The sequence below is a fragment of the Budorcas taxicolor genome, chromosome 10, assembly GCF_023091745.1.
Source record: "Budorcas taxicolor isolate Tak-1 chromosome 10, Takin1.1, whole genome shotgun sequence".
In the NCBI taxonomy this organism is placed as follows: domain Eukaryota; kingdom Metazoa; phylum Chordata; class Mammalia; order Artiodactyla; family Bovidae; genus Budorcas; species Budorcas taxicolor.
In genome coordinates, this window is record NC_068919.1 from 76,978,559 (window position 1) to 77,003,004 (window position 24,446).

Sequence of the window (24,446 nt, forward strand, 5' to 3'; positions counted from 1 at the left end):
TTGTCCTTCTGAATAATTATCCTGCATTTTGGGTTACCAATGAATTTGAGAACTGGGAACACTGTATTTTACATATGAGTATCAGCCTTACTTATTTACTTTTGTATATGTATGTATGTATATATACACACATATGTGTATGTATATCAGCCTGTTAAGGCTTCCCTGGTGGCTCAGACAGTAAAGAATCTGCCTGCAATGCAAGAAACTCAGCTTTGATCCCTGAGTCAGGAAGATTCCCTGGAGAAGAGAATGGCTACCCACTCCAGTATTCTTGCCTGGAGAATTCCATGGACAGAGGTACCTGGGGGCTGCAGTCCATGAGGTTGCAGAGTCGGACACGACTGAGCGACTAACACTTTATCAGCCTGTTACTGATGTTTCACATCTGATTATCAACACATAAATGATATAATTGTATTATTAAATTTTGGAACTGGATTGTATAAAGGAAATGAAACAGTAAAATACCAAAGCAAGTATTTAATTACAATTTAAATGAACAGTTCATAGTTAAAATGTAGGATGGATGAATAGAACTAGCAATAGAAAGAGAGATCCTCTATAGCAGAAATCCTTGTCCTGTTCTTTACAAAATTAACCAGGTAGCTTTGAGTAAATTATTTAACTACATTGCACCTCACTTGTCTTGTCTGTAAATTGAAAAGGCAAATCTACCAAGGTCTCTACCAACTGCACAATTTTGTGGTATGTAACTCTAATCTCAACTAAGTGTCATAGTGTTGGTGTGGGGAAAAAAGTAACTTTAAGCAATCATTTATTCCTACACCTTTCCTTTAGGGCAACTATGTAAAATAAATTCTCAAGAATGTAAAACTTTCTTAAACAACTTGAAACTAGCCAAAAGAAAAAAAAATATTGAGTCAATCACAGGCAGAATATAGAGGAACATGTCTTGATGGCCCAACAGATCTAAGTTTAAATTCTAAATATTTCCCCTTCTAGTTTGTGAGCCCATGAGCAAGTACATTTCTTGATCTCTCTGAGTCCATTAACTAAAAAAAAAAAAAAAAAAAAGAATGAGTCTGTTTCCTTAAATGTGAAATTTAAGTATGAATATTTGCCTGACAGGATTGCTATACTTATTAAATAGTGAGATCATTTAATTAACACACAGTGCTCAATTTTTTTAACCCAAATATATTTTGAATGACTGAAAATATCTCCAGATATCCTATTTAAAGGCATAATGAGCATTAATTAAAACATATTTATGCTGTTCACTGAGTTTCATTTACTTTCAAGAATTCAATGATTGCATCTTCATTTTCTATGATCAATAAAATAAATACCCCAAACCTCAGATTTTTCTCATGAGTGTTGAATCTGTTTCCTCACTGCATACAAAGTATTCCAGTATGTGGATGTTTTGAGTAGGGAAGCAAACCCTTCTGCGTGTGACAATATTATCGTTTTCTTTCAGGAAACCCTGATAGATTGGTGTGATGAAAAGGAACTTAATTTGATATTAACAACTGGAGGAACAGGGTTTGCACCACGAGATGTCACTCCAGAGGTGAGATAGTATATACTTTTCTGATATTCAAGAAGTAGACTATTCATGTGATTTTCAATCCTTTTAATTTTTTTGTATGATTTTTGTAATTTTGCTAGACAGAAACGACATCTGTGGTTCTAAGAATGGGAACATTTTGCAGTGGTTGAATATTTACATTTTTTTTAAAAAGTTTCTTGACTTCTTTTCTTTGACTTAAACTAGATATTATCTAAAATGAGGAAGATTGAATTGGTCCAGAAGGTAATCTTGCATTTGCTCAATGGTCTGTGGTATCGGCTGAATTTGAGGCATATATTGCCAAAGGAAGTGATAGCAGAACTCTGACTCAGCATGGCATCTGGTCTGATGTGCTGTGTTAATGTAATTCAAAATGTATTTGATTCCTTTTTTTTTAGATACCCTTGTCATTGGTCTCAAGTAGAATGACTCCAATAGCATATTTAGACCAATTTTATAGTATTTGATGAAAAAGTTATATATTACATAATTTTAAATGTGAATTTAAATGCAGAATTTAATAAGCCAAGAAGCAAAATTAGTATCTAGACTATGCCTTAAGAATCACCTTCAACCTTGCACAGGAAAAAAAAAAAGGGAAAGAATGAAGAATAGACAGCGCTAAGTGATACAAGGGGAAAAGTCTTTCTTTGTTTTTAAAGCAGCCATAAACTTCAGCTGTAACTTTAGTGTCATATGCAGACTTATGTTCATACTTAGACATTGTTTCACTCACTTTTCAAAAACTGTTTCTTGGCTGAATTTCAACTTACTGTTAGCTGTTTTGTTTTGTTTCTTTTTAAAAAATTTTCAAGTCAGTATCCCATTGTGTCTACTGTCTTATTCACAGCAAGATATTTTTGCTCTGTACCTATTAAATAATTATTGTCCTACTTACTCTAATATAGGAGTTTTCAAACTTTAGCCTGTACCCCCATCAAAGGTAAAACAGATTGCTGCATCCTACCCACAGTGTTTCTGATTCAGTAAATCTGCAGTGGGTCCCAAGAATTTGTGTTTCTGGTAAGGCCCCAGGTAATGCACATGTTGCTGGCCCATAAACCATGCTTCCAGACTTTGGGTACCACTGCTCTAGTATGTGAAAATGTAAATTGTTTTAACAGATTGTAAAATAACTTCTATTTTTCTATGTAAAAATCACAGAAATTTTAGAGATATTATTCTAACTAGGCTTATAAATATAATGGTTTTGTTTTTAAAGCGATCACAATAGAGTTGTATTGGAAGATTGTTAGCTTCCAGTACTTAAAAAAGAAGGTGGGAGGGGGGTTCAGAATGGGGGACACATGTGCACTCATGGCTGATTCATGTCAATGTATGGCAAAAACCACTACAATATTATAAATTAGCCTCCAACTAAAATAAATAAATTAATTTTTTTTAAAAAGAAAGAAAAAAAAAGGAAGTCATTCTTACATAGCTCTTGAGTCCTTAGGGGAAATGATCCTTTGGCCAATTTTTTCATTTCTTTTAAACTGTGAGACTAACTTAAAAAGATAAAATTGGAGGTAAGCCATCTCCTCTAGAGGTGTGTTTATGTTTTGTTTGTGAGAAAATCACCTACATATGTGAAGAACTTAATTTTTGAAGTTTGAGTGTTAAGTGTTTTAAGTAAATAACTTTGGTTTTATATATCCCTATTATTTATGTAATAGCTTGATATTTTCATAATATTATTTTTATATCATAAAAGTAGAAAAAAGTTACTACAGAATTCATTCATAACCAGTTAACAGTATTATTTTTAATTATGAGAAAATAATTTGCATCACCAAGTATTTTGTATTCTCTGGAGTTTCAAGTTTATTCCAGAACACTAGGTTGCAAATTCACACTTTTAAATTCTGGCTCTGCTACTTATGGCGTGGTGACCATACACTAGTCATTAAACCATTCTGTGCCTCAGTTTCCAATAAAGTGAGGGAAATGAAAGTGCCTGTCTACCAGGGTCATTGTGAGGATTGAATGAGAACTATTTTTGCTAAGAATACTAAAAGATATTTTTATCTTTTAGTTAATAAAGGGTTAATTTTTTAAATTAGTTATTGCATAACTACCAAAGTGGACAAATCTATGGTATTTTTTTATATATAAATATCAAATGAACAAAAAGTCATATAGTGAAGTATTATCCATGCACTCTTTGTGATCTTGTTAAATTTTTAAATATTTTGATGTAGTAAGCTTCATATTTTATCTTTTCTATCTCTATATAAACTAGAGGTCTTGAAATTCTATCATTCTAGTATAGATTTAGCCCCCAACTTTTTTTTTTGTTTTGTTTTTTGCTGTTGACAAGAGTCTGTGTCTTTCCATTACTTTGTATATGGCCTTATATCAGAAATTGAGAGGTCCTTTATTATTCATTGAAGTTTTTCAGAAAACCCTAGAGATGCTCTTATATTTGTATATGCCTATAGCAATTGCTGCCTAAAATTTGTATTAGGCTTGTTTGTAATGAGTTTAAAATACATGTAATTATGTCTTCCATAATATCTGTTTTTGAAAACAAGTGACTTACCTGATTGTAAATATCATATTTTTAGACACACATACACATACACAGAGAGTATGGTTATCTACAGCAAAAGTCCATAGCACTGTTAAGCCTTTGAAAAATAACTGTAAAAGCCATCTGACCACTCAAAAATAATTCTACTAATTTCTTCTAATCTTTAAATAGTTACAATTCTTATAATATCTAAAACATAGCACTGGGATGTCAGCTAGTAATCCTGAAATATAATTTTGTGCCTGTAATAATATAGTTACTTGTCTTTATCTTGTCTTAGATAATTGTCCCTAAAAAGGGAAACATATTGATAACCATATGTGCCTGTATACAACTGTTTGCAAATCTTTTTAAATAGAATCAGAAGTTATTGACGGAAACCACAAATATTAGTGATGAGGGTAAAATAATATAAAATTTCTCCCTTAAGTCAGTAATTGTCAGTAATTAGTTTGATCTACAAACACAGAGTACAAGTTGTGGGTTGTTTAGAAAAAGGGGAAGGTGAAAAATACTGAATTGAATGATTAAAATAAAGCAATCTAAAGTTATTGTCACTGAATATGAACCTTAGAGAAAATGAAAAGTTTAATAGCCTTATCCAGATCTATTAACAGAAAAATGGAATAGCAACTTCAGTAAAGTATATCCTATTTATATATTTTATATATACGACAATCAAAATTGACTTTTCTAAATTATGAATTTATTTCTGCTTTTTGGCACCATATCTTAGAATGTGGTTCATCTGATAGTCACATGCCTGCTGGTCCCCTCCCTTCCTCTAAACATGAGATATTATCAAAGCTTACATATAGTAACATAATAATCCCTACTGTACAACTTTTTAGTTTTATTTGATATAAAAAGCTTATTTTTTAGTAATAGATTATGTTTTCTGTGAACTGATAAAGGTTGGATAATCTGTTGACATTGGTGAAATGGAAGTAATAGAAATTTGTAGTTATATAGAACATAAGAACTCATTGGTATACAAAGTATTATATCTTCATGTTCCACTATCACTTAAAAGTTTATATATCCAAAATAGGTATTATTATATGAAGAATCTTTCATTATTCTTAAAAGTAAAAGTATAATTAAGGATGTATAAGTGAGGTAAAGTGAAGGTCTTTTAGAATTGAAGTCTAGAAGAAAATAAAAGATTAAAAACATTTATTTTAAAAAGAACATCTATATGATTACAAAGAAATGTTTGATATTACATTTTGGTAAATTAGAAAATATTACACTATTTAATATTTGTTAGGTAAAATTAAGTTTTAGCGTGTTCATAGTGCTAAGCTACACCAGAGTAAAGGGTTGTATAGTAATATATTATTATGATTATGAATTAAAGAGTTAATTAAAATCCTAGCATGCATCTTAAATCTCATTTATTTATTCACTTATCAGGTTTTTTGTTTTTAATCCTTGATATGTGTCTTATGCCATGCTGGGTGCTGGGGTTAAAAAATGAATAAGACACAATCCCTATTCTCAACTCAGTCTCTATCGCATGGGTCAGCAAACTATGGCCCAAAGGCAAAATTCAGCTTGTTGTATTTTTTTTGTATGAGTTGTGAACTAAGAGCATAGTTTGATTTCTTTCAGTCATTAGGTGACTGAAAAGAAATCAAAAGGAAAATGATATTTTGTGACATATGAGAGTCATTTGAAATTTCTATTTCAGTGTCCATAAGTGAAATTTTATTGGAACATAGTCATACTCCTTCATTGACCTATTGCCTATGGCTATGATAGCAGAACAGAATAGTTGAATGAAAACCATATAAGCCTAAATTATTTACTGTCTGATCCTTTGCAGAAAAAGTTTGCCAACCTCAGGTCTGTTAGATGAAAATTAGTCATCTTTATTCACGTTTTTAGCTGACTTTTTAAATTTATTTTTACCATTTGTTCTTTAGTAATTTAAAATGATGTTAGTTTCATTTCTTAAATGTTTAATCTTAGAAGAAGCAAGGAAAGAACACTTTTCTTCCACAGTAAAGTGTATTGCCCCATTGTCTCAGTAGACAATATAGAATAATAAAAATAAAAGATCCCTCATATAGACAATATATAAAATTTTGAACTTTCAAAATTGATCAAATTATTGGATTTGTTAAACATTGTTTCAGTCTTAAATATGTTTCTTAGTAGTGCTGCTGCTGCTGCTAAGTCACCTCAGTCGTGTCCAACTCTGTGCGACCCCATAGACAGCAGCCCACCAGGCTCCCCTGTCCCTGGGATTCTCCAGGCAAGAACACTGGAGTGGGTTGCCATTTCCTTCTCCGATGCATGAAAGTGAAAAGTGTAAGTGAAGTCACTCAGTCGTGTCCGACCCTCAGCGACCCCATGGACTACAGCCTTCCAGGCTTCTCCATCCATGGGATTTTCCAGGCAAGAGTACTGGAGTGGGGTGCCATTGCCTTCTCCAATTTTTCTTAGTAGTACCTTCTAAGAAGTGTCCTGATCAAATTTGTCATTTTGAAGTAATCAGACTAAAGGAAGAATTACAAAATGTCAAGAAATTATAAATTTGATGTAAAAGATATTCATTTAAAAGGGTTTTTATGGTTCATTTTGTAAGTGAAGAGGCACCTGGCAAAATGACTAACTCTGATAGCGATAATCTGGTACAAAGGATGAATTTCTAGGAAAAGATTATGCACTTCACAATACATATTTTGTTTATATCTTAAAATGTTTATGTTTATTTGAAAAAGATTGCTTTCTAAGCCTTTCTACAAATATTTATATATTTCATAATTTTAAGTGTCTGCCTCCAATGCGGGAGACCCGGGTTCGATCCCTGGGGCAGGAAGATCCCCTGGAGAAGGAAATGGTAACCCACTCCAGTATTCTTGCCTGGAGAATCCCATGGACAGAGAAGCCTGGTAGGCTACAGTCCACGGGGTCACAGAGAGTCAGATACGACTGAGCAACTTCACTTACTTGCTTACTTACTTATACTATGACAGCTATCATTGTATGTGGTCATTAATCATTTCTTACATTTTAATGCTTAAAAAACAAGAATACTGTGTAAATAAAAGGAAAGAGACATAATTGACCTGAGTTACTGAGTTAATTATTCTTAATTTGTTACTCGTGAAAATTTACATTTAAAAGTACCACTTTATAGTAAATACTCAACATTTTAAAGATCAGAAGAACTCTTTTACATTACAGCAGAAGCATAGCAAAACATCATGTCCAATAATTTCTGTTTTTGAAAGAAAATTTGATCACTGTTGCAGATCATTTAAATTACATAGTTGCTTTCAAATGCATATTAATATTCTCTAGAAAAGATTATTTCCCTAAAATATCATATACTGATACTCTAGAACTGTATGAATATTTATTTTGTAATTCTAAAATTGTTGTAACTAAAGTAAAGTACCTGTTATACATGGTAAAACTAAAAGTAACCATATTGCAATAAAATTTTGAGATTAAAATTTTTCTGTATAAATAGGATAACTAAACAATATGAAATTGGTAAGAGAGCAGAATACTAGAAACTTATACTGGAAATTTTAAAAACAAGATTCAATAAAATATACTGTCCCTTTATGGCCAAATAAGGTTATATTTTACGATTTTTGAAGGATCTCTTTTTCTTATTTTTTTGAAATAGTTCTGGATGTGAGAAATATGTTTACATGTCTTACCTTTGTCTAAATATGTTGGGATGTAATGTACCTTTCTCATATTATATATATATATATATGATACTAACACTGTAGAATCAGACAGACCTGAATTTGAATCTTACTTCTACCACTAACTAATTATGAAGTTAAAACAAATTAAACTGTTCAAACTTGAGTTTACTCATCCACTCAGCTAATGCATACCTCTCCAGGTTGTTTCTTCTAATAATTGAGATAATAAAAGTAGTCAGTGATAATAATTAGCAAATATATATAGCACTTACTGTGTGTCAGGAGCTATTTTAAACTCTTAATTTTAATTCATTTAGTCTTCAACCATATGAGGCAGATACTAACTAGAGTTGTATCTATTTTAAATATGGAGAAACTGGGACATATCAATTAATTGACTTGCTCAGAGTTATCCAAACTAGTAAGTGACAATAATGCATGTAAAAGGATTTTAGGTAAAGCCTGGCATCTTTGTAGATCCTCATTAAATGTTCTTTATTTCCTTTACCTTTTTCTTCCACATTTAATTAATAATATTACCTATTACCTCTAATTTAATGTGATAATCCCAAGTATTTCTGCTGCTAATCATTGCAATCTGATATCTGTTGTTAGCTATTAACATACCTGATGGATATGTCTAAAAATTAAGTATGTTAGTCAACATTTTCTCACTACTAATTTAGGGCATAGGCAAATGACTGAGAATAATAAAAAGAATAGTTTATATTATATGTGGATTATGAGTAATTGCATCTTTCCTGATATCCTGTCTGAATCTACTTATTTTGTTCCTTTGTGAGTTTAAAATTTTTGGAATATGGCTTGAAATGTCCCAAATATGTAGCATTCAGAATATTTGTTAGTAATAGTCCTTTTTATCTGGAGTTTATATTTATTGTGCATTATCCAATTTTTGAGTGGTATATGTCTTAGAGCTTAGGCACATTTGTGACCTACCAGTTTGCTAAAAAACATTTAGAGTCTTTGTTCAATTTAACAAGTGTTTATCAAGCATCTTGGGCTTTATTGAATAAACACTAAGTGTTTATTCCTAAACTAGTCACCTGACAAGTCAAAGTGATATAAACTTAGTACTAGAAATGTTTAGCCAATTTAGACCAAAAAAATTCTTTATAGGGAAAGATTAAGAGAGAAGTGAGCAATCAGTAAAATTTTTATATGAGTAGAATTTAAGCTAAAATTGAAGGAGAGAAATAGAACTTAGATTCAGAGAGAAGACATTACCAATGGGAGTAAGAAAGAAAGGGGAATCAAGCTATGAGAAAGATAAAATTAAGAAAACCTTCCTGGCTAGAGCAGAGGATTCACTTTACAAAGAAGGATGGATAAACTGGAACCATGTTATTTTAGTCTCTTAGAACAGCTAGAGTAGTACTATCTCTGGAGATGAAAAGCAGTAACAGAGATTCCTTAGAAGCCAAAATTCATAGGACAACTATCAACAAATACATGCCATAAAATCGTGTCATCAAAAGTAGATCCTTTTGAAAACTGGCACTTACTCAAATGTACATTCCCCAATAAGACTAACATCAGTATTTTTTAAGGTTGTTTCTATGCCCTGGTTTTTGTTTTGTTCTTTGAAATCCCAATGTAAGCTACAAACCTAGTACCATTACTTGTATGTAAAATTTAAACTGCTGTGAAGCACCAAGTTCCAGTTTTGTAGTCCAGAAACCTTTTCAGTCAATACCTATAATCTAGGGTTTCCCAGGTGGTGCCAGTGATAAAGAACCCTGCTGCCAATGCAGGAGACCTAAGAGACTCAGGTTGAATCCCTGGGTCCAGAAGATCCCCTGGAGAAGGAAATGGTAACCCATTCTAGTATTCTCGCCTGGGAAATTCCATGGACAGAGGAGCTTGGCAAGCTAAGGTCCAGGGGGCCGCGAGTTGGATATGACTGAACAGCTTAGCGCATAGCATGTATCTGATAATCAAGACATCGAGACATTTTTTTTTATGATAGATTTTTGTCAGTGGTGTACCTTATCCTTGAGTTGGCCTAAGGTTTTATATAAAATTACTATATAATAATAGAGAAATCACAGTATCTTAAGAGTTTGCAAAGGAGAATTCAAAAGCCATTGTGTTGAAAGTCCTAACATGACTCTTTTATCATTCCCAGCCCTTGTGTGAACGCCTCAATTGCATATTCTTTCATGTGAGAGTCCCTTGTTTGTGTAATTCTAATTACTTGAAAGTCCAAATCTGCCCCCTTACCCACGACATTTACCCTCTGTTTTATTTATACATTAAAAGAAAAAACTCCTTAGCATAATTATCCCAGTTGAAAAGTAACTGGTTTAACATTAGACCATTTAGGTGATTAGAGCAATAGGTGACATTGCATTTAAAAATCATGTTGTTAGGCCCTTATTCCACATAGCGACACTGCAGAGTGAAGCGAACATCGCTGTTTGAGGTGGGGATTTAGGAATTTCAAGCATAAGGTAAAAAAGAAATGTTTCATATATGAAGAACCCATAAATGAAATCCTATCTTCATTTTTCCCTTAAGTACATGTCTTAATTGCATGCTTACTTTGCATCAGAACGTTCTCAGCTTTTAGGGGAGTCCTGATGGGGAAAAGAGATCAATCATATCAGTAAGCATATGAGTACAAACATACTTTTTATGGTAAATTCTATGTCTAATTAAAGCTTTCACTAGAAAAGTAGCGTTGCTCATATAACTGTTTGTGAGGCAGCATAACATAGTGGTTAAGAGCTCAGACTACTTGAATTTGAATCCTAGATTCACCTCTTACTACCGTGTAACCTTTCACAACTTGCTTTACTCAGTTTTCTTATGTGTAAAATGGAGAAAATAAGAGTACCTACCTCATAGGGTAGTTATATTAGGTGGGTTAATGTAAGTAAAACACCAAAAGCAGCATTTGTTTACTACACAAATATTTATTATTACCAATAATCTAAACAGAAAGAACTTTAGCTTACAAAGGAAGAAGATAATGGTTGAGTAAGTATTGAAAGAATTTTTCTCTGGGGAAAAAATCGCGTGAGATAGGACCTAAGGTATACAATAGAATAGTTGTGGGAAAGGAAAAAGCAGCAGAGATGATATGCTAAATGTTTATTTTTACCTTGAATTTATCAGAGAAATAAAACCTTGACATCAGTGTTCCAACTCACCATTTTGCAATCTACTCCCATAAAATGAACAGAGGCCGGCATAGTAGGATAGTTCTATAAAATATATGCTAAGACATTGACAAGAAAACATCATTAAATATTTTGCAAATATTAATATAAAATACTAAAAGTGTGTTTATCTAGAGATATAGTTTCAGGAATGAAGATTTCAGAGATTTCCTTTCTTATTTTCTGAAATCAAGAATGTGAATTCATCTTCCTTTATTAGATCTTCATCCATGAAACAGACTTAATGTCGCTTTTCACACAAAATGTAATATGATGACTTATATCTGTCAAGTCCTCTGAGCTTCTTAGAATTCTATCACTGAATTAGAGCAGAATATCTGTGACTTCATGTTATTGCCATGCCTAAAAGGAAACTGATAGGGAGTAAGAAAATGGACTCAACGAAATAAATTTTTGCAATTATTCTCGTAATTTTACGAGTATGATTTCCTCATACTGGAATTTGGGAAGACCATGGCTGCTATTAAAGACTGGCAGGTGAATATCCAACAGAGAGAGTAACCATTAGGGAAAATCTTAATAACAGGCACACAACTGAGAATTTACGGGAAGAATCCAAGTTCCTTTAAAAGGTGATGAGAAGGTAGAAGCAGTAAAGTTGTTGGAAGTATGACGCTTGAGAATGAACTGTTACCAGTTTCTCAGAGAGAGAGACACAGACATCAAATATCAAAGGCAACAATGCAGAAGAAGCAATTGATTGTGCTGGAAGGACCAGTTAATAAGAGGCAATATATTATAATGTTCTGTGAAGATAGCATTATAGTGATGAATGTCACTGGGGTAATTTAAGTGTTTGTCCCCCACCTCTTCACTCCTTCCATAAGTTTGATTGCAGCATATGATATATTACTCTTGCATGTAATAATCCTCGGGGTGAAACTTTGTAAGAGGAGAAGAAAGGTCAGTTTTGATTAAGAGATGATTAGTTTTAAATTTTTTTTAAGTGCTTTTAAATGCTTTTCTATAAATTTGAAGCAATGACAAAATAACTTAGTATTGAATATTGTATCAAAATGGGACTTCCCTGGTGGTCTAGTGATTAAGACTCCCCACTTCCAATGCAGGGGGCAAGGGTTAGATCTTTGTTTGGGAACTAAGACCCCACATGCTGTGCGGCATGGCCATAAAAAAATGCGATCTTATCATAATGTTTCTCACACTCTCAAAGATTCAACACTGTAATTTATAGGAGACCTAAATTATAAAAGAAGACACTTTAGTATAACCCTGTTGATGAGATTCAAAGAGATTCACATTATACTAATTTCCCACTGTTGTTAAACATGATATTTAGAGGTTTGGCTAATTATGTGATATGCATACTTTGATATGAGTTCCCTTTGTGGGTCCTATTTACTTCCCTTTCTCATATATTTCCTTTTTAGTATTTTTCAAGGCTTACCTATACTGTATCCTGTCTCTTAAGATGGGACTGCTCTATGGGGTGATGAATGAATATCACCATCAGTATTAAATATTAATAATTAGAGGAATGAGAGATCTGCTTTTATATAATACTGAAAGCCAATCCTAATATAAATGCACCTTCCCTCATGGGTGTATCTTGTGCAATAGTAGCAGCAGTATTAAAAATAATGCTCTAGTTTAACTTTGTTCAAACTTCAGTTGTTACTCTTTGCCTTCTAAATATAAGATACCTTAGAAGAGGGATCAGGAAACTTATTCTCTAGAGGAAGTAAATAGAGATAATAAATAGTTTAGGCTTTGTGGGCTTTATAGTCTCTATCATAACTACTTAACTATGCCAGCCTGTCACAGAAGCTGCTATATGATGATATCAATAAATGGGCCCTGCTGTGCCACCAATAAAACTTTATTTATGAACACTAAAATTGGCTTTCTCATAATTTTCACGTGTCATGAAGTATTACTCTTCTTTTGAGTTTGTTTAATCATCTAAACATTTGAAGATTAACATTAGAGTACAGGGCATCCAAAAGACAAGTGGCAGGCAAGATTTGTCCTCTAATTTAGAACATTCCCACCTACCATGTACACGCATCTCCGCTGTTATTCAGAAGCTCATAGTATGTAAGAGTGTTCAGAGAATTTAAGTCAGAACATTTCAGAAGAATTTTCTGAGAATTTAATAAGGAAAAGGAGTTGCCCTATAGTAATTAACACTTGTTAGAATCAAATGTGTTGAGTGCCTACCGTGTAGATACCAAGACTTTGACTTGGGCAGTTAGAAGAATGGACTTGCCATTTACTGAAATGGAGAAGACTATGGGAAGAGTAGGTCTGAGGAGGAAGATCAGGAGTTTTACTTTGGTCATAGAAATTTCTAACTGCCTTTAGATATCCAAATGGAGATGTTAAGCTGGCAGTTAGATATGGGCATCTGGAGTTGAGAGAAGTCTGGGCTGGAGATACTACTTTTTTTTAGAGTCATCTGCATCTTAATGGAATTAAAATTCATGACAACTGATGAGATCATCAAGGTATTTACTAATACTACTATTTATTTTATTACTACCCCTGCTTCTTTTCTCATCCACTTTCAAAGAGGTAGGTAGTTTCTAGTAACCTGGCCCCTCTGCTCACTCACAAAGGGTGGAAGGGATCCCACTGAACAGGAAGGAACCTGGTCTATACAGGAAGGACTATTAGTTGGCCATCCTGAAATTTTGCCATGGTGTAAAGATGAGAATGAGTTTTCCCAAGTACCTCCTTGCTGGAAACTGTTTGCACTGGAGGTAAGTGTGAAAGGGGAGGTTGTGGGGATTGATGGGGTGAGGGCTTCCTAAACCTTTCCCAAACCTCAGGAGTGGCTTGATTCTGAGGAAGGGAGAAGGTTCAGACTGGTTCCTATTTCCCTGAACCAGTTTGTACAGCCCTAAATTTGACCTGCTTTCCTCAAACTGGGAGTCAGAAATCCCTTTTCTCTTCTGTTTTTCTGCTGCAGAAATTCCCAACATTCCCATTTTGTGGGCTCCAGAAAGGGGTAAGCGAAGACTTCAATCCCAGCTGACCATTTCCAGATTAATAATTTTTAGTGTTTTGATTTCTTTTATCATCATAAAAATGCTTGGACCCATTTATCCCATTTGTTTAATTTCCTTGTGGATTGTTATGTATCTATGTTCTAGGGTCATTTCGTATCCCTGGGCAATAGAGTTCAGATCCATCTGCTCTCTCCATTTATGTGCTATTTCTCTTGCGGATTCTCATGTGCAGCTTATTGATGACTATTACCTAGATGGAAGACACTCCATTCAGGAGACAGCTTCACTCTTAATCTCATCTTTTCCTGAATGGTGTTTTGTTCCCCTGCTGACAGCTTTTCACTACCCTACCCAACTGCTTCTGATGATCTATCATCGCTTCTCTGCTGTTCTGTCTTCCTGTTTGACTGCCTTTGATTTTTTGTCTCTACTTTTTGCCCCCATTACTTATCTGCTGAATGATTTGCGTTCTTCACTCACTGGTGCTTTGTCCATCAGCAAATGGCCTGATACTACATATTCATCTGCTATTTTAGCATTTTTAGACTGCCCGACATTGTTTATCTGCTCTCCTACCATTCTCCTCTACTGTGGCCTTCCAAGTGCTGTGCTGTCTGTCTGCCTGATCTTGCCCTACCGAGTCTATGCCTGTAATATTATAAGTAGGTTCTGATTGTTTAACACTTGTGTTACCTATCTCCACTTGCCTTGTGCCACTAAGTTGGACTGCTGACTGAATATGCTTGACTACTGTTCTTCTCTACCTGTTTGCTGCACATGGCTGCCCAATTAGTTGTCTTGAGACATTGCATTTATCGCCTATGTACTCAGCCATGCAACTTGCTGTTTGGTCCATATTGCCTCCTTTATACTTCTGTGCTAAATCACTGGTGGTGTTCATCCGTTGTCTTGTAATCCTAATCAGATTTTATTTCCAAGAGAAGTGTTGCCTACTTATTGTCCAAACATATCTTAGCAATGGAAAATCCTTTACTATTTTAGTCCAGTTTACTCCTAAACTGACTTAAAGTCACTACCACTATCCTTTCTGCTTTTTTATACAACTCCACATTCTTCCTTCTATTTAGAAATAGATTTTTCTTTCTAAATCATTTATCATCTTTGCTTCAGTTGCCTTTTCATATCACATACTATGTGCTTTTTGTTCCTTGTATGTGGGATCTATCTGTAATTTTCCATATATTAAATTTGTTTTCTAATTTGTTTTCCCTGATTTTTTCAGGGCTTCATGAGGATAAATTGTTCCTATTACTTTTATCCTTTCTAGTTAAGACCAGAATGGTTTTTTGAAACTTTCAAGTATCATCTCTAAAAATAATAAATTTAATTGTCTTGTAGTTCTCTGTAGGTAAGATTAAAGTAACTTTCCACTCTGCCCCATTTTTTTCCTGAGAATATCATTTCTCTGCCACTCCATAATTTATATACTATCATTTAGAGATCCTTTTGATGTATTTATCTTTTCCTCCTAGATTTTAGATTATCTTTTCTTGTGTGTAGGTAAACTTTTAAATTGATATTAGTATTTGGCATCTAGAAAAAATTGAAATAAAAATTATCTGCATGTAAAGCTTATTGTCTTATTCGTTTTTTTTTTTTTATTTTTATTTTTTTTGAAAACAAGAACTCAATTTTTTATTTCATCATTTCTTGCATTTGAAGTACTCCTCGATGACATCCTTGGCCTGAGATTCTTTGCCATAGTCCTTAACCACCACACAACTGCAACCAACCACTTTACGGGGTTTTCCCTCTCTGTCAATTTTACAGAGGCCTACCCATTCCCCTAGTTTCTTGTTGTCATCAACCTTAATCAGGTTGATTTGATGCTCAGCACAAAGGGCCTCCCCCAACTTGACATACATAGGCTCATCACAGTTGGATGCAAGCACACATAGATGGGCTTGGCGCTTGTCTAAAGCTTTCGCAGCTTCGCGAATTCCACGTGCTAAGCCATCGTGGATGAGGGCGGTCTTCAGCACCTCTTGCAGAGCAGTATTAACGTCCATTACACCTCCAGCAGCAATGCCTTCCTCGGCCATGGCGGTGGGTTACGGGTGGAGCCGAATCTTGAATGCACCCGAGCCTCCGGCTCCGCGGCGGCAGGGAAAGAGTATTAGTTTATATTTAAATGAATGACAAGATCAGACAGGAAGTAGAGAAGAATTGTGAAATTTTCAGTTTCAGGAATCTAAGGAGATTTAAATTGGGAAGTGTTTACATGCATGCATGTGTGTGTATGTAGACTTGAAGTGTTCTATGTGCATATGTATCCACATCATTGTGCATTAAGTGCAGAAAATGCTGAGTATCCATATTAAATTTTATTTTTCAAAAAATGAGAGAAAAGGGATAGGGGAAAGCTAAAAAGAGAGTGATAAACAGGAAATAGAGAAAAAGGTATCCATAGTTGGTTCTTTTCTCCTTTTTCTTTTCTTTTAGTAATAGAGGTAAAATTAATATGAACCAAAGGGCTGCTCTAGGAATACCAAGAAAATTATTTCAGTAGATTTTTTTAAATGTATAAAATACACGCAACAAAATTTACTATTTTAATCATTTTTAAGTGTACAATTCAGTGGCATTAAATACTTTCACCATTCTGTATAGCTGTCACCACTGTAGATTTCTAGAACTTTTTCAAAATCCCAAATAGAAACTCTGTACATTAAATAGTAACTCCTCATTCCTTCTTTCCACAACCCCTGGTAACCTCTATTTTACTTTCTGTCTCTGAATTTGCCCATTCTAGGTACCTCATACAAGTGGAATCATACAATTTTTTTCTTTCTCTATATGACTTATTTCACTTAGCCTAATATTTTCAGGTTCATTCGTGTTGTAGCATATATCACACATTCATGCATTTAAAGAATATCCCATTGTGTATATAAATAATTGTGTATCGTCTGCCGAGGGATACTTGAGTTGTTTTCATCTTTTGACTATTAATACTGCTATGAACATTAGCAGCATACTGCTGTGCAAGTACCTTTTTTCTTTCCATCCTTTTGGGTATTTACTTAGAAGTGAATTCAGTAGCGTTTAATGCTTTTGTCTAAGGTAAATTAAATTAGTAGCAAATCATTTACATGATACAACATTAGCATGATAACAAGTCCAAGATACTTTATTAGGAGTAGAAGAAGTTACAAACTTTCAGAAAGGCCACAGAAGACCAAGTGAGATTTAGAAGACGCTCTATTGTAAGAATAAAAGGGAGAAAAAATTGAAATAATACAAATGTTGGAGGTTTGAGGAAAGCAAAAGTGATTCTGGAGAAGGTTGAACTTAAAAAGTATTTGAAATGAAATCAGTTCAGTTCAGTTCAGTCGTTCAGTCGTGTCCAACTCTTTGCGACACACCAGGCCTCCCTGTCCATCACCAACTCCCGGAGTTCACTCAGACTCACGTCCATCGAGTCAGTGATGCCATCCAGCCATCTCATCCTCTGTCGTCTCCTTCTCCTCCTGCCTTCAGTCTTTCCTAGCATCAGGGTCTTTTCAGATGAGTCAGATCTTTGCATCAGGTGGCCAAAATGTTGGTGCTTCAGCTTCAGCATCAGTCCTTCCAGTGAATATTCAGGACTGATTTCCCTTAGGATGGACTGGTTAGATCTCCTTGGAGTCCAAGGGAATCTCAAGAGTCTTCTCCAAGACTACAGTTCAAAAGCATCAATTAATTCTTCAGCAACCAGTTTCTTTACATCCAACTCTAAAATCCACACATGACTACTGGAAAAACCATAGACAACTAGACAGACCTTTGTTGGCCAAGTAATGTCTCTGCTTCTTGCTGTCTAGGTTTGTCTTAGCTTTTCTTCCATGGAGCAAACGTCTTTCAATTTCATTTCAATTTATTGGTCTTCAATTTGAATACCTAGCTTTCTACCTAAATTGAACTCTGCATCATAGTGTCTTAGACTTTAAAGGAGTTACAAAGGTTGGAAAGGATTGTTCTTTGTCATCAAGGGGTTTAAAACTAGAGTAGTTAAAAGTGCACTAATAATGGGTTTAAGAAAAAATACTTTCAGTCTTTTAAGTGATAATGTTTTCCCTTGTTAACTCAATAAATTTTTGGTGATTTTAGCCAAGGTTCCTCATCTAAATTATCAAACACAGAAAATGATTTGAGTGACTGTTGTCTCAATTCTCTCAAGGGTGGTGTGTAAACTAGTACTATTTTGTATGAATAAGAAAGAAATTAATTCAGTACATCTAACAATTCTCTCAGAATCTATTGAAAAAGGCTTAACTCTGTGCTATACAACCAGTTAGCTATCTGTAACACAAAATCCTTGCTCTCAAGGAACTTACTTTCCAAAAGAGGGAAAAAGGCATTTGGCAAAACATGCATTTCTAATATCATCCACAAATTTTTGTTATTTTCTTCTAATTATTCAAGGAAAATGTTCAAAGTCAGAGTGATTGCATATGAGGGAATCCTTTTACCTCTTACAAGCATTATTGATGCAAGATTAAGAATGTCTCTATTTAATATCTTGTCACAGCTAAAGGATTCTGGTAATAGTTTAAATGCCAATAAGAATCTCTTTAATTTTAAAACCTAGGGCCTTCAGTGACAGATTAGTGATTTGGTAGCTGTTAATATACAGGGTTACCTAAAACCAACTGGTTTTATAGTGAAAGAATAGAGAATGACTAGATAAATAGATAATTAGTGTTCAAGAGGTTGTTCTTGAATTAATTGCAAGAACAATGAGGGATTACCCCCACACACTCCAAGATACAACTGTATACTAACACAGAAAATGTTTGTTAATTTAATTTATTCTCACTGTCAACTAAAGCTCACTTGAATTCTGGGTGTCAGGAATTTTATTTGATATTCAGTTTTCTTTATGGATTTGATTAAGTAGTCATTTGAATTTGGAATTTATTTGTCCTCCCTAACTTGATATGTGCCTTCAAACTTGAGAGCAATTACTTTCTTTCCTATTGGTCAGTACTTCAGTGATTCCTTTAAGGTAATCTCTTTAAAGTGTTACACTTAAGATAAGTTTTAGTAACCTGTTTTTTCTCCCAACCCCTGATGTCCTACTAAAGTTATTTATTTTGACAGTACGGCTATGGGAAGATCAAAGTTTCACATGTCAGGAGAAAAGCAGTAAAATAGAAATAACATCCAGATTTAACTCTTTTTTTTTTTAACAATGATGAACAATTTTAAAAGATTCTGCTTTACTTGTATTCATTCTGAAAATTATATTTAGTGAAAAAAAATAGATATTTTAAAGTATAAGATCTGGAATAAAGGAAAATATGACTAAATCATTTTATTCAGCTTGTTTGTTAGTAATAAATATACTTCTTTCTTGTGACATCTGAAATTCTGATTTTATTTTGAGAAAAGCTTCAATTGGAAATAAAGTTGTATAATATATTTCTTTGGTAAAGTTTAACCTGTAAAGGCAATATTTCTGTCATACCTTTATTGGACTTCAAGTTCTTTTTATATTTAATAAGATCTAAATGTCTTTGCAATCATGAGACTCTTTGTAGACAACTAATCCTAACAAGCAAGTTGTCATAAAATTTTTCTTTTTCTTATTTTTCCTTTCTTTCTTAAAGAACAGTAGATTATATTCAATTCCTTACAAAGGAAGATGTAGCTTCTTTATGCAGGCATTCTGTGGAGGCAGTTTCACTCCTTCAGTTTTGAATACCAGCAATGACAATAGCAGGTACTAATAACCAGTCTCTGAAACCCTTTATCTCTTTTTCTCCCCTTGTCTCCTACATCAAGTATTTCTTGTCCTGCTGACAAGCACTAACACAATACATGTGTAGCACAGAAGATCTAGTGAAGTGAAAGAGAACATTGAGCGAAGTCAGTTGCCTCAGATACAGAAACTGTTTGGTGCAAAGCTTCTTCATGTATGTTTCAGTTCAGTTCATTTCAGTTGCTCAGGCATGTCCGACTCTTTGCAACCCCATGAATCGCAGCACACCAGGCCTCCCTGTCCATCACCAACTCCCGGAGTTCACCCAAACTCATGTGCATCAAGTCAGTGATGCCATCTAGCCATCTCATCCTCTGTTGTTCCCTTCTCCTCTCGCCCCCAATCCCTCCCAGCATCAGGGTCTTTTCCAATGAGTCAGCTCTTCACATGAGGTGGCCAAAGTATTGGAGTTTCAGCCTTAGCATCAGTCCTTCCAATGAACACCCAGGACTGGTCTCCTTTAGAATGGACTGGTTGGATCTCCTTCTAGAGTCTTCTCCAGCACCACAGTTCATGTATGTTTAATAGAATGTAATTCCATAAACATCAAAATCAATACCTGAAAAGTTCACTAGTTAGATATATGGATATTTATAAAATACAAACCACTGAAGACTTTTGTATTTCTCTCTGAATGCTTTTAGATTTCTTGTAATATTTAGTATTTATGAAGAAATAGAAATTATTTTCCATCAACAGCATAAAAACATTTTAGATGTTGAGGAATCAGTTTTTCTTTGGTTTATTCGTAATCATATTAAAGTAATAGATGTTTTCTTACTATGCATTCAGAGGTAATAATCTCATAGAGATCTTGCACAAATGTTCTAAAAGAAAATATCTCTTACAAGTTAAATTCTTTTCTCATTCCCCAACTGGATGCCCTCTGGTCAAAATTAAGGTCAATCTTAAAAGAAGGGTAGAATGTAAAAGCCTTTTTTAGATGTCCTATTTCTCATGATGATTAGTAACTGAAAAGAAAACTTAAGACCATCTGTAGAAAGCTCTTATTTTATTTACCAGAAATTCTGTCTTCAAATTTCATAATTCATGGTTTGTGTTAGAATATTTAGGACCATAGCATTTTGCATATTCAATTCAGTTCAGTCGCTCAGTCGTGTCCGATTCTTTGTGACCCCATGAATTGCAGCACGCCAGGCCTCCCTGTCCATCACCAACTCCCAGAGTTCACTCAAACTCATGTCCATCGAGTCGGTGATGCCATGCAACCATCTCATCCTCTGTCGTCCCCTACTCCTCCTGCCCTCAATCCCTCCCAGCATCAGAGTCTTTTCCAATGAGTCAACTCTTTGCATGAGGTGGCCAAAGTACTGGAGTTTCAGCTTTAGCATCAGTCCTTCCAGTGAACACCCAGGACTGATCTCCTTTAGAATGGATATTTTGCACATTACAGGTGTTTAATAAGAGCATAAAATGGTGACTTTTTAATTAAGTTGTTGTTGTTTAGTTGCTAAGTCTTGTCTGACTCTTAGCGACCCCATGGACTGTAGCTCACCAGGCTTTTCTGTCCATGAGGCTTCCAGGCAAGAATACTGGAGTGGATTGCCTTTTCTTTCTCCAGGGGATCATCCCGACTCCAGGATCACACCTCTGTCTCCTGCATTGCAGGCAGATCCAGGCTGGACCACCAAGGAAGCTTAATATGAAGATGAGATTTTAACTGAAAAAATATATGGTTATTTAAAATTAGGAAAAGGCAAGTGGTTTTAAGTGCTTTTTATTAATAGCTTTAATTTTTTTCTGAATATAGATTTCTAAATATATTTTGATTTGGTACTTTGAAATACCTTCCCACTGTGGAAAAACTTGGCCCAGTAAAAGAGCATAGCCTCTGAGGCATATCCTGTCAAAGGACATATAAACTCCCCAAGCACAAGTAAGGCAACAAAACCATTAATTAATAGGTGGAGTGAAAAGATGACTGCTAGAACTATCAAATACAAAATGTAAGACAGAGAAGACTTAGGTAACCATTCTTATTTTTTGCTCATATTAGGGGAATTTGTTTAGGACAAATACTAAACCAGAAAGGATGCAGACACAGCAGAAGTATATCAAACTGTCCCTGGAAATCCAGGGTTCACTAGTGGATGATGAAATATCTGAAGAACAAAGACATACTTGCAAAGAAAAAATATAACAAGAGACCATCATTTATGAATGAGCAAATGGGGAGAAAATGGGACTCTTAGAAATAAGAAAATAAAAGTTAAAGTTTTTACATCTGAGGACAGATAAAACAGCAGATTGGAGCAGTAGAAGAGAGAATTAGCATACTGAAATATGTACCTGAGGAAATGATCTCATATCAGAACTATCACACAGAGAGATGATGTAATGGAAAAAAATAGAGAAATAGGGCATGGAGAGTGAAATGAAAGGTCCAAAATATATCAAAAACCCCCAAAGGAGAGCATGGAGGAAAAAACATGATTTTAAAAGATAATGGCTGTAAATTTATAGAACTGATAAGAAAAACATGAATCTACAGATCCTCAACATATAATGTATCTCAAGAAGAATAAATGAAATAAATTGATACCTAACCACATAAAAGTAAAACTTTAGAAACAAAACAGACAATCTTAAATCTAGCCAGAGAGAAAGAACAGGTCACTTACATAGGAATGACAGCAGGCTTTTAAACAGCACTGAAATAAAGCAGATAATAGAATATATCTTAAAAGTATTAATAAGTTATATTGGAAATTATTTTATACAGGTTTTCATTTTGTGACATATATGTGTGAAGTGTCTATTTTGAGGTTCACTTGTTCTTAATAAACTTGTTCTAAAGTTTGAATAGAGAACAGGTAGACACTTAATAAAGTGTATATGTGGGCTAAAATGAACATCAAAACAGCACTGAAAGAGGCAGTGTTATATTGGCCAACCCAATAAATGAGCAGCTTCAGGAGTATATATGTGTATAGTTTTGTGTATGTTATCTACATGTTGGTAGAAATGGTTATATCTACTCATTCTTGACTAGGTGTTGGGATTTGCTTAGTGCCAGTCTTAGCTTGTAAAGAATCTGCCTGCAATGCGGGAGACCTGGGTTCGATCCCTGAGTTGGAAGATCCCCTGGAGAAGGGAAAGGTTACCCACTCCAGTATTCTGGCCTGGAGAGTTCCATGGACTGTATAGTCCCTGGGGTTATAAAGAATCAGACACGACTGAGTGACTTTGACTTCACTTCATTTCAGTAGATAGAACTAACTTCTTTCCTATTCCAACCAGCTGCCCTAATAAAATCAACTATTCAGTTGCCTATAACCCTAACCTTAAGAACTCAACTTCAGTCCTGAGACATGTACTTGTGTGTACACATGCATATACATTATCTTCAGTTTTATGAAGTGTTTTTGTTTAAGGATAGACTCTATTTTGACTTCTAAATCTCAGACTTGAAGGAAATAGAGGAGGTTTTTGGATAGTTAACTACATAATTCTAAGTACCTTTGTAAGTATCATTCAGATCTGGATGATCTGAAAAGATCTGGGGATCTTCACAGCTTAAATGAAAGATCCTGATTCTACGATGTCAGCCCAAAGTCCCATACCAAAAAAGTATATGTGTGTATATATATATACCTGTGTGTGTACACAAGGGTATACTCACATGTAAATTATGATTCCTTCAGAGAATCTCATAGGATATTTTATGTTTCAAATTAAGGGTGGATATAATAGCTATTCTTTAACTTTTTAAGAACTTTTTATTTTTATGATCTTTTTTTCCATTTCTTTGGTTTCGCTTTTTCATTTGCATAGGATAGTGGCACCTCTTTTTAGAACAGTTTTTCAAAATTGGGCCTCTCATTCTTTTTAAGTCCTTTGTTAAGAGATTTTTTTTCCATTATAATAAAGGCAAATATTTTCTTCTAACATATCAATTTTATTTAATAAATAATGTGTTCCAGGTTGTTAACTCACTGAATTATTTATTTCTCACTCTTTCTTTTTTGAGACTTTTGTAGATTTTTCTGCTATAAAGTATAATAATTCTTTGTTTTAAGTGATTATGATAAATATTAGAAGCAGAGCATTAATTTGAGTTGAGTCAAATGTTGCTTCTTTGTGTTCCCTTATTTTCCAGCATCCTGGATCTTAGTCCATCCTGATCTCTTGTCAGGCTGATGTTGCCTTTACAGCCTTAATTTGTAATTTATGGTTGTTATGGAAATTTAAAAAAATTATATTTATTTGTTTGGTGTATCAGTTTGAACAACTTATTTACCACAAGCAGTGATGGATACTTACATTTTTCCATCTTTGCTTAAGTATATAATTACATTGCTTTTTTTTGTTGGCCTTTGGGTGAAAACATAAATGCAGAAAGTTCTGTTAGTTCTTCTTTCTTCAAAATACATCTATAATCCTCTCACATTCTTTTCCCAATTTACTTCGGAGGTTTTATGGTAATGTCCAAGGCTATATTCCTGGTAATTGGTATCTCTAAAACTGCTGTTTCTTGATAAATCTTCATTAAGTTTTCAAGATTATTGCTGGCATATTGCATTCTTCAAACATCTTCTGGTAATTCACACACATTTGAAAACAAACATGCCCATAACTTCTACTCTATACTGCTTCTGAGAGAACTGTTCAGTTTTCACAGTTTCTTTGACTGTAGTGCATAATAGCAACTTGCACAACATAGGTGACGTTAGGTTTATGTTTTAGTACAAATTTCAGTATTCAACGTTTGTTAAGCATTTGCTACATGTTAGGAATGATGC

At 34.2% G+C, this 24,446-nt stretch overlaps 2 protein-coding genes across 4 annotated transcripts in view; one reads left to right on the forward strand and one right to left on the reverse strand.

The window, feature by feature from the left end:
• GPHN (gephyrin) overlaps positions 1-24,446 on the forward strand; it is a 547,726-nt gene that overhangs the window by 243,916 nt on the left and 279,364 nt on the right. For all 3 annotated transcript variants that reach the window (XM_052647154.1, XM_052647155.1, XM_052647156.1), the window contains one exon: positions 1,445-1,537. In XM_052647154.1, the coding sequence (XP_052503114.1) occupies positions 1,445-1,537 (93 nt within the window). The remainder of the gene's footprint in view (positions 1-1,444; positions 1,538-24,446) is intronic.
• LOC128053879 (40S ribosomal protein S12-like) lies at positions 15,560-16,033 on the reverse strand. Its single transcript, XM_052646357.1, has one exon. It carries the CDS (start codon positions 15,980-15,982, stop codon positions 15,584-15,586), a length of 399 nt encoding a protein of 132 aa, XP_052502317.1. The 5' UTR covers positions 15,983-16,033; the 3' UTR covers positions 15,560-15,583.

Bases quoted from the DNA above. Each gene is read 5' to 3' on its own strand.
- LOC128053879 (XM_052646357.1), bottom strand. From the start codon at position 15,982: ATGGCCGAGGAAGGCATTGCTGCTGGAGGTGTAATGGACGTTAATACT.